Source organism: Medicago sativa, chromosome 7, assembly GCF_051527215.1.
Source record: "Medicago sativa cultivar Bolivia chromosome 7, Bolivia_mono, whole genome shotgun sequence".
Taxonomy (NCBI): Eukaryota; Viridiplantae; Streptophyta; class Magnoliopsida; order Fabales; family Fabaceae; genus Medicago; species Medicago sativa.
In genome coordinates this window covers 75,337,094-75,348,559 of record NC_140755.1, presented here as the reverse complement: position 1 = coordinate 75,348,559, position 11,466 = coordinate 75,337,094, and the positions used below count along the sequence as shown (strand labels likewise).

The 11,466-nt window shown below is 30.1% G+C and overlaps 1 protein-coding gene across 1 annotated transcript; it reads right to left on the bottom strand.

The window, feature by feature from the left end:
* Positions 1–3,898: 3,898 nt before the first annotated feature.
* Positions 3,899–7,295, bottom strand: LOC146908491 (cytochrome P450 76T24-like). The gene is made up of 2 exons (XM_085730051.1): positions 6,376–7,295; positions 3,899–4,675 (listed from the first exon to the last, which is right to left on the bottom strand). The coding sequence occupies exons 1-2, from the start codon at positions 7,270–7,272 to the stop codon at positions 4,061–4,063; spliced, it is 1,512 nt and encodes a 503-aa protein (XP_085586177.1). The 5' UTR covers positions 7,273–7,295; the 3' UTR covers positions 3,899–4,060.
* Positions 7,296–11,466: the final 4,171 nt, after the last annotated feature.

Sequence of the window (11,466 nt, the reverse complement as noted above, 5' to 3'; positions counted from 1 at the left end):
AATCTATTTTTTTTCTTTTTTGGTGGTGCAATCTATTTTTTTTTCTAAATACAAGGAACACAAGCGTAAGAGTTTTAAATCTTAAAATAATGATTTTTATTTTAGTAAACAAACATAAATAGCTTTAGAATTTTTTAGAAAATCTCTAAATTCTTTTAACCCAAAATCTACTTTTTTTTTTTTTTAAAGTTAAAACAAACGCACCCTAATATTCTTCATTTTTTAAGTAAAGAGATCTAGATGAAATAGTAAGAGACATTCAGAAATTTGATGGTTCTACCAAATATTGTAGTATGTATTTCTCTCTCCTAAAAGGGAAATGTTAACGAGTGCCCCAGGGGCACTCTTTAAGCACTTTAAATGATAAGTTTTTTTATGAAAAGTTGTGTATTTAATGCATTGAAAATTGTAATAGTTGACTTCTTGAAGGAATAATTGCTAAATTTGGGATCCTTAAAGAGTGCCCTGGAGGCACTCGTTAACAAGACCCTTTTTTTTTCTTCAAAGAATGTATTAAAATATCTTAGTTACCCTTATTGTGAGATTTACATTTCTTGGCAGACTATTTTCAGTCCCCACACTTCGTGTGAGATTTTCCACCATAGTTTCAATCCTTTAGAACATTCTTGGCAGCAATATGGTTCTTGATCACATCGGATTAGTCTGTTACACTCTATTATCAACCTCAGTAGACTTCTAAAATTCTTTGTTTTCGCATAAGAAAGGTTGGAACAATTTTTTCTCAAACTATTGTGACAAATAGACTTGAAAATAAAATACAATTGTATGATGAAGGGTTTTTTGTTGGATCCAATTTTAGCTAACACATGTTTGATGTTTTGATAAACAAACTCAAATGATTATAATCCAAATATAATGAGAGAGTAGAGTTTGTTTGTTGTTGAAGAGTTTTTTTAGTGTAGTGATAATTTTCACTTGAGAGAGATGATTTCTTTGTGTAAAAACTCTTGTTAATTCCATTGAAGTGTTCCTCTATTTATATGAGCTGAGAAACTTGGAGACAACTTCAGATACTAGTTGTTGGGCATGTTTCCCAATGTGACAGGTGCTCTCATTTGTTGCTTGGAGAGCAAGAATGCCAAAAATGTGAATTTTGTCAAGTGAACGTTCTCAAGAACGTTCTTCTAGTTCCAGGCAGATTTGAAGCAAACACGTGTAGTGTAGACCAGCCGTGATATGGTGGCTTCTTGATGTGATATGATCATGTCATATTGATGATGTCACTTGTATCTCTTTGTAGTTTAACCAGAACATTCTAAAGAACTTTTTCTTGTGTAAACTGAATTTGTTCTTTTTCCTTTTCCCTTTAAGGCACGAGATTCTTCAACCATTCAGTGATGATTCTTCTTTTAATGCAAAGCCTTGTTGTGACACATTAGATTCCTTCTATTTATGTCATATTGTCAAAGGTTCTTTATATCATCTTTTGGTGAGACATAAGGAATATTTTGTTGTTTGATCTTTAATGATTTGAATGTTGAATGTAGCAAAAAGTTCATGCATGTCCTTTTGCTCTTTTGCTTTGATGAAGATATTATCTTCACTTGTAAGTTTATAATGTTCTTCTCTTTAACAAGAACATTCACATGAAACATTTCTCACAAAACACATTAGAAGATAGCAACTTAAAAACAAAGAAATAATAGTTACAATTTTGTTTCATCGACAACTTCTTCTCTAATTAATTTTGGGTTTCTGCGGATATGCATCAAACCCATAAATTAAAAACCAAAATGCATTTAATCTTTAGGATTTTAGTTGCTTGAAACAATAAGAAACAATAAAGATGCAAGAACCAAAAACCAAGATAAAGATGAAAGAAGCAAAATTCATTTCATCTTTTAGGTTGTAGTTGCTTGAATCAATAAGAATGCAATAACTAAAAATCAAATCCCAAAATCCATTTATTATTTTGAGTTGTAATTTGTAGTTGGTTGAACCAATAAGAATCAATACATACATGTGCAAGAACTAAAACTCAAAACTATCCATTTCATCTTTTAGGTTCTAGTTGTAGTTGCTTGAATCAATAAGAAGGTAAGGACCAAAAATCAAATCCCAAAATCCATTTATTAAGTTGAGTTGTACTCCCTCCGGTCACATTTATAAGCAAAAAATACTTTTTTAGATACATTGAAGAATTAATGTATCTAGTCACATTTATAGGTCAGATACATTAATTGTTCAATGTACCTAAAAAGTTGTTTTTTGTTTATAAATGTGACCGGAGGGAGTAATTTGTATTTGCTTTAACCAATAAGTATTGATACATATGAAAGAACTATAAAACTCAAAACTATCAATTTCATCTTGAGAAATACTATGAACACTCTCTTTAACCACTCTCTCTAATAATCATTCATTTATAGGATGAAACTCATGTGCATTTCAGCATTTTATGTGGGATCAATTTCCAAAATGTGATACCCACATAAATTTTATTCAATAAAAGAATGAGTGTTAGATAGAATATTGTTAAAAACATAGGGTGGAGTTTAACATGGGAAAGGTCAATCCTTTCCCACCATGGGAAAGCTTATTTTAACCATTAGATTACTGATTTTATCACGGTCTCACCACACTATATTTCTCTCTCTCTCTCTCTCTCTCTCTCTCTCTCTCTCTCTCTCTCTCTCTCTCTCTCTCTCTCTCTCTCTCTCACCATTCTCTTCAACCTCCATCAGACTACCTACCATGAACCCACCACCACCAATGTCTACAACCTCCATGAGTATTGATATTTTCAGATCTGGAATTTTACATTACAATATTTTTCACCCTCCTGTCCTCCTTTAAACGCACCCACCACTTCTGACCACCACTTCTGCCGTCATCTCTTCCCCTCTCTGTCTCTTCCTCTCTCCATTCCCTTCGACGAAACCACCCTCTCCGCCGTAAGCGACGTTGCTATCAATCACAGGGAAACACATTCGTAACAAATGCCGCAGAAACCATTATCTGAACAGTCAAGATACTCACCTGTTTCTCCTTTAATTAACACACTCAAAACAAGAACTAACATCAACTTTATAACTTTTAACTAATTATCCTCTTTCTCTCTCAAACCCAAGAAATTAATTCACGCAAACAGCTGACTAACACTTTCAAAAATTTTCCTTTTTATATGACTTTAGATCTTTTTATTATTCTTTTTGATAATTAGTTAAAATCAGGTCATGTGTTTTTCTTTTATTATTATGATGATTATGATTTTTTTTGTCACAATGACATTTCCACCAAGTCTGTTTGCTAGAAAATATGAAGTGATTGTGTTTGGAGTTTATGAGAAAAAGCAGAGAAGTGGAGGAGAATAACGATGGAGGTTGAAGAAAATGGTGAAAGAGAAAGAGAAAAAATATAGTGTAGATAGACCATGATAAAATCAGTACTCTTCTTTAATCTAATGGTTAAAAAATATTTTCCCATGATGGGAAAGGATTGTCCTTTCCCATGTTAAACTCCACCAAAACATAGTGTGCATAACACTTCTTTTTATCTTTTAAGTTATAGTTGTAGTTGCTTGAATCAATAAGAATGCAAGAAGCAAAAATCAAATCCCAAAATGCACTTATTATTTTGGGTTGTAATTTGTAATTGCTTGAACCAAAAAGAATCGATACATATGCAAGAACTAAAACTCAAAATGCATTTCATCTTTTGGGTGTTCAATTTTTGGGTTTGATGCATATGCTCAAAAAAAAATTAAAAAAAAAAACACAAAAAAGAAGAAATTGTTGATGAACCAAGATTGCAACTCTAATTCAAACACGTTAATTCATATTGTAGCTGTTGTAAGAGATTTAAATTTTAGTTGGAATTCACATAAATCCCGCTAAATTAGGCGAGTCTCATATACATTTAGTGGGACTCATATAACTTTTAACAAATCAAAGAGAATGGATTGAAAAATATGCGTCGAAGAGTGTATTACTAACATTATTCCAATATATAACTTTTAACTTATGTATACATATATTTATATTTATTAAAAAAAACTTATATATACATATATCATGAGGAGCATTACTCTTGTATATAATTAACCATGCTTGATTGAAGTAGCTTGAACTCGAAGAGGTTGGACCCTCTTTAAGGATAACCCAAATCGCTCCTCCATATTCATCTGTTCTGACTTTAGCCCATCCGCAAGTATCCATTCAAAGTTGTGTAGAAGGGATGCCACGATTAAGTGCACACTCCTATGAGCTAATGACAATCCTGGACAAATTCTTTTGCCAGCTCCAAAGGGTATAAGCTCAAAATGGTTGCCCTTATAATTAATGTCACACTCCAAAAATCTTTCAGGCATGAACATATTTGGATTTTTCCAAATGGTTGGATCTCTTCCCATAGCCCATACATTAACTATTACTTGTGCATTTTTTGGCACATTGAAGCCTAATATGTTCACACTTTCATCACATTTGTGGGGTACCAATAATGGAGCTGGTGGATGCAATCGAAAGGTTTCCTTCACAACTGCTTGTAAGAAAGGCAGCTTAGAAATATCTGATTCTTCAACTATTTCATCTTTGCCAATAGCTTTAGATAATTCTGTTCTTGCTTTTGTCATATTGCTAGGGTTACGTAGTAGCTCTGCCATGGTCCATTCAATTGTGCTTGAAGTTGTGTCAATCCCAGCAGCAAATAAATCCTAACAAAACATCATTTCTGGATTCAGTAAAGTATACTAATTGCATTTATTATTTATTTTGGATGTACTCTTAGGGCCCCGTCCAACAAATGGTTATTATGTCTAATGCAAAATTTGATGCAATATCTTTTCAAAATTGACAACAAAATGCAAAATAACTAGAGGTCTTTTAAATTCGATTAGTATTACAATATCAAACGATACAAGATAATTATTAAATGTATTTGTGTGACTTGTTTTTTTTATTGAATTAATTAACAAGTAGCAAAAATTTTGTACCAAAAAAAAACAAGTAGCAAAAATAGTTAGTGAAATTAATACTGAAACGTAAAGAAACTAATAGTAATAAAATTAATATTCTAATTAAGTTAAAATAAAAACATTGAGGCTGAGACATATCTTTTTAATGTTCTCTCTCATTTCCTTTTCAAAACTCTAGTCGTCATTACTTTTCTTCTTTTTATCTATTGGGCAGGGATTTAGGGTCAGTTTTGACATATAATCATTCTTTCGAATTGTTTTGTTTTTTTAGTTAAATAAGTGATTTTCACATATTTTCAATCTTATTTCATTTATTTGTGTGATTTCGTCCGTTTTGTATGACTCTGTTTGTTTTTATTTCACGTCTTTGTGCGGTGTTTATTTGATTTATGTTGAAAGATTAGTTTTGAGTAAGTGCACATTCAATCAATGACATTGGTGTCACATACAAATGATCTGCAAACATGAGTATTCCGGATATTTGAATATACTCGTATATGTTGCAAATTCATCCTTTTAATTTTTAGCGACTTTGAATGTGTACAGTATCAATGTACTCTATCAATTTGAATGAATGAATATTGTTTATTTTTTTAAAATAAAATTGGCTAAAAGTAGTTGGTTTATTCGAATTATTGATTATCTTGTTATGTTTATACTATATATAAAGAAAACAACTCCTCTCAGCTCTTTTGAGCTGGCATTTTCTTTCCAAAAATGCCTTCAATTTTCAATGCAGATAACACATGTAACCCGGTCACTATTATAAGCGAAAATCAATATTTTAGATTTATTTATTAAATGATGTATGTGATTTACGATAAAGATCGTATACTTCATTAATTGAACGAATATAAAATACTTCATCCATTTCAAAATGAATGTCGTTTAAGGTTTTTACACACATATTAAGAAATACATTAATTAAAAGAAAGAGATATGTTATTTTACCAAATTATTCTAATCACTATTGGTTTGTTTTTTATTAAAGAAAAAATAATACTTTGGAAGTAGTGTATATAGTATTAATTGAATGGTACAATTGAAAAGAAAATGTTATTATTGCATTGAAAACTGAAAGTGGCATTCATTTTACAACAATTTTTTTGCTTATAATTGTAATTAGGAATGGAGCTAGAAGGGGACCAGCAGAAGTCACGGTTCCCTCGAACTTTTAAAAAGAAAATATATTAGCATGCAATTATAGGTTTTGGTCCCTACATATTTTTTTTTTAAAATTTATATGATATTGTATAATGGTCCTTTTTTAACTCGATATATTGGATCTTAAACACGTATGTTTACAAGCTTAATTGAACTTATGCTTAACTAGAATCTTTTACCGTGAAAGTGAGGTTTTGGTTGAACTTTACGGAAGAACCCTAATAAATCCTTACCTAGAAAAAAAGATTAAAAAATTATGAGAAAATAACACTAACCGGAAGTAGATGAAACATCTCCTTGGGACTCAACTGATCGGAAATAGTTTCTCCATCATTGTTAAGAAGTGAATCTAACACATCATTGCAAACTTGATCAGAATCAGTCTTGGAAGCTCTTCTTTCTTCAATGATTCCGCCAATAATCTCAAACAAACTCCCAAGATGAATGGCCATCTTTGCATACAATCGTTGTGGGTCTAAAGGACGAAGAATCGGAAAGAAATCAGCAATATTAGACTTCCCAGAAAGTTCCGATAAACCTCTCAGAATGTTCTCAAACACTTGAGATTTTTCATCTTGTGTTGAATGAGCCAAATCCATAGAGAAGAAAGTGTTTGAAATTGAATTAAGGACAGTTGTAAAAACAGCCTCACCAATATCAAAAGCTTCACCTTTGTTACATTTATCATTCACGTAAGCCAATAATTCTTGCAACTTTTTTTGGCGAATATTTTTTGTTGAGTCAAGCATTTTTGGAGAAAATACTTTTGTAGCACAAATTTTCCTAAGTTTCTTCCACAAAGCTAATGTTGGAAGCCACCCAAATGAGAATTTGTAATGATCAAGTGCATGTACTGCATGTGGGACAGTTCTATTAGAGAAGATTTGAGAATTTTCATGTAAAACTTGTTTGGCTAGTTGTGGTGATGAAATTACTATGGTTGTTATTGTTCCTAGTTTTAGTGTCATAATTGGTCCATAGGTTTTTGAGAGATTTGTGAGTGTCTTGTGTGGGTTTTTGCCAAGTTGTAAGATGTTTCCTATGATGGGAAGTGGCTTTGGCCCTGGTGGAAGTTTTGTAGAATTTTGGGTTTGGTTTAATTTTCTAAGAATCAAGATGAGGATGCTTGCACTGACAAAGGAAATTAGTATCAAAAGCTTTTGGTAGTCCATGGCTTGTGGCTCTTCCACACCTTAATTTTCTGAATGATATAAACGTATATATAGTAAAGTGGGCCTTATAGATTTATTGTATGAGTTATTTTACAAAAATATTCTTCATTAGTGGTATGAAAAACAAATTAAAAAAAAAATAAAGTGATAAATAGTACGTCTTTTTCAAAAGAAATAAAAAATGGTTTTTTTGTCCTTTTGTTAAGAAACATTGAACAATTTTCAAGTGTGTTGGAAACTAAATTTCATTTGTGTCGTTATTTGTTATGAGAGAGTATTAAAAGTAAGTAAGTTGGTAGAATCAAGAGTAATTAATTTAAGGGTATTCAACTATTCATGAAAGAAAATGTATAGGAGTAAACGTTACCTTTTTTTTTGCATAATGGAAAAATAATCATTATTGATTAGTTTAGTTGATATTGTAAAATGATATATAATTTAGGACAAACAAATTTTGTTAAAATGACATATAATTTAGACGGATGGAATACATGATAATCAATTTTGTCTAAAAGTGTCAAATTTATGGCTTCAAGAGTTTGATCATAATCCAACATTTTTTTTTTGAAGGAAAACATAATTTTTTTTCGAAGAATATAAAATAAATTATATAAAACCAAAAGAGCTTCACATTCACATAAAGAGTGTTAAATTTTTTTTGTTACCCATAAAGAGTGTTAGTTAAGACTCAAGAGTAATTACAGACAAAACAGAAGAAAACCATAATAATTAGAAGCATTTGATTTGATTTTTTTTCCTAAAACTTGTTGTTCCCTATTTTATTATACTTGTGTAAAATAATTTTTCTGCTTCATTACGAAATTTCTATCTCAGTATACGGCAAAAATAATTTATCCCACACACGTCTTCACCAAAAACAAGCAATAATTAAGACATATCGAGAAAAATTGGTTGCGTTTTGGCCACAGCCACAACCACAACCATAGCCACAATTTTTTTTTACGCAACCATAACCACAATTTTTTTTTTATTTTGACGCGACCATAGCCACAATTTCGCAAGCAAATATTCCCCGTCTTTATATATAAACACCTCTTTAATTAAAAATTTGTCTTTAAATATAAATCTCTTTTCAAAATACTAGATACATTTATTATTATTTTTTCTTAAACATACCTCTAATTAATACTGTTAACTTTTTTTAAAATCAGGGGTGGATCGAGTGTGGTGTGCACCTGCACACCCTGGATTTTGAAAATTTGCACCAGTAATCTTTATTTTTTGCATTATGACCACCCTGAATTATTTATTTTGCACCTTAAACTTATAGATTTTGCACTTACACTTCCAAAATCCTTCACATCAGCTTGCGCGTCAAACTTTCTCACGAAGCATTAATTATTCTATCAGCTTTGTTGGAACTTTTCTCACAAATCTAATTATTAAGCTTGTAATTAATTAGTTTAGTTTTACTACTTTCGTCCGTAACTATAAGACATTTTTAAGGAGAAAAAAATTGTCATTTTTTATAAGATTCTTTTGGTATTTTTAAGTACATTAATTATTTCTTTACCAACAAACCCTTATTTATTTTGCATCTTTTTCTTCAATCAACAATACATATTATGTTGAATCAACAATAAATATTATGTTGAAAACATAAATCAACTCTATCTGTCTTAAGGATAAAATTATAAAACAATACTCCCTCCGTCTCACAATATTAGTCGTTTAAGGTTTGTGCATGATTATTAAAGAAATGATTAATTGTGTTGATTTCAATGGTAAAGTTGGTACTCCCTCCGTTTCAAAATACATGTCCATTTTTTGCAATGTGCACTATTCACTTGACTTACTTTGACCATATTTTTTTAACTAATCTATAAATACAAATATTAGCATGTAAGATGTTGTTTGATTTGTCTCGACAAATATTTTCAAAATATTAAATTTTTATAATTTTTTACTTTAGATAATTAAAGATATTAACAGTCAAAATTATGCATTGGCATGTGTGAAGCGGTTGACTTGGACATGTATTTTGAAACGGAGGGTCATTTACTAAAATACTCATATTAATTGTAGTTAGTGGAGTAGTTAAAGTTGGATGAAATTCAATAAATAAGGATATAATAATGGAAAAAAATAATAAATGTTGCATTGGTAGTGTAAAGTGACAATTATTTTGAGAAAAAAATATGTTTAAGAGACAATAATTGTAAGATGGAGAGAGTAGTAATTATATACAAATTTAATACTACTACCAACTTTCTTAATATCCGTAATTTTGACAAAAGGCTCATATATTCAGGAAAGAAGGCAGTAAGTTTTCAGTTTTTCTAATGAAAATTCAAATTCAAATTTAAATATGAAAAGTCAAATTTAATACACATACAAACAAAAGACAATTTGGTAATATTTACACACAAAATAGACACATCAATTGCACTAACAACTTTTTTTAAAAAGGGTCTTGCTAACCCGTGCCCTCAGGGCAATGCTTAAGGAATCTATAAATAAAAAATTTGTCTTAAAAATATAAGTTTTGACTTTTGATTAAGTGATAATTGCACATTTTTTTATAAAAAGTTAATAGTTTTGGTTGCTTAATCAATGCCCCAAGAGCACTGTTTAACATTCTTCTTTCAAAAAATATGCAAAATACTCCTTCAAAAAAAATATGAAAAAATAAATATGCAAAATACTCCTTCAAAAAAAATATGAAAAAATACAAAGAGGACTTGCTTATCTATATAAGAACGGAGAAAGTAGATGCACAAGTGAATTTCTTAAAATCATATCGGTGGAAAGAAAATAAAAATAAAACTATTGTAAATTTTAAAGTTTTGAAGTGTTATTAGATTTTTTTTTTTTAAGGAGAAGTTTTATTAGATATTTAATTATAATAATCTTCCTAATTAACTCCATTAGAGTATTAAGGAAGAGGAATATTATTGTTCGATCTCTATTATTTATTCTTTATCTCTTAACAAATTAACCACTAATAGTTGTCTTTGAAAAAATATCATTACCTAAATCTAAATGTGAAGGATCAATTCTCCAAGTCCTTCTTCGGCCTCCATGCATGTTGTCCACAACCATCACAGGTATATAAACCAGAGGAGTGCTAGGGACACATAATCGTATATAAATTGACTAACACTACTAGAAAATTGAAATTTCCCTAAAAGTAAACAGCTTTTAGCCACGTTTATGACAAACAAACTGAATTGAGAGGAAATCATTAAACTGAACTGAGAGGAAATCTCAACATGCATTTATAGCAACATGAATGTGTAATACTCTAACTAACCTTCTACTTTAGTTAACCAGTTGTAACTAAATGCAACTAATTAACTAAATAATTTTGATTAAAATCTGTTAAAGCAATAACTTGTTGTGCAAATCACTGTGATTCACCACATATCAAGATGACCTATAGATTTTTTTGTGATAGGAAAACGACTTAACCTTTCTAATTAATGAAAGGGATGAAGATCTGACCTTAACATTGTTTTATGGTTAATTTGACAATCGCAAACCTCGAGAGAGTTGTGCCCTTAAGTTAACCATGATGCTTGTGTTGAGAAACGCCTTATGACCACTTGGTCTCAGGAAAAGTCGTACGAAATTGTAACTTTCTATTACTTTTCAAATCTCTATTCTTAAATAAGTCATGTTCTTAATCATGCATTTTATATTCGGGATTTGCAAGTATCTTTATGGTTTTTAAACTTTAATTTTAACGGTTGAAACCATTAAATGATTTCTTTTCTTTTTTTTAACAAACAAATTTTCACATAGAAAAGTTGCACAGAGTAACAGCACCACACTTCCAGTGGGTTCAATCTTTTTGTGCTACAACTTAAGATATTGTATACTTATAGTAGTTTATGTGTTTAGAGTATATATTATTTTTGTTACTAATATTTGAGGTTATTTTTGTTACTAATATTTAACTCTAATTTCTTTCAAACTCAACCTTTTTCCAACAATCCAATTTTCTTAGTTTCTTTAGCTCCAAGCTCTTCAAGTATTATCCATCCATGAGTGTTAAGTCTCTTTAGAACAAGAATCATCTCCATGCATACTCAAAATATAATCTATTAAAAAAGAAAACAAATTATATCTAGAGATAGGAGAGACAAACCCTACACATAGAAAGAGAAAAAAACAAGGAAAATCAATAAAGCAAAAATAAAAGAAAAAACAAAATGAGAGAACACAACTAAA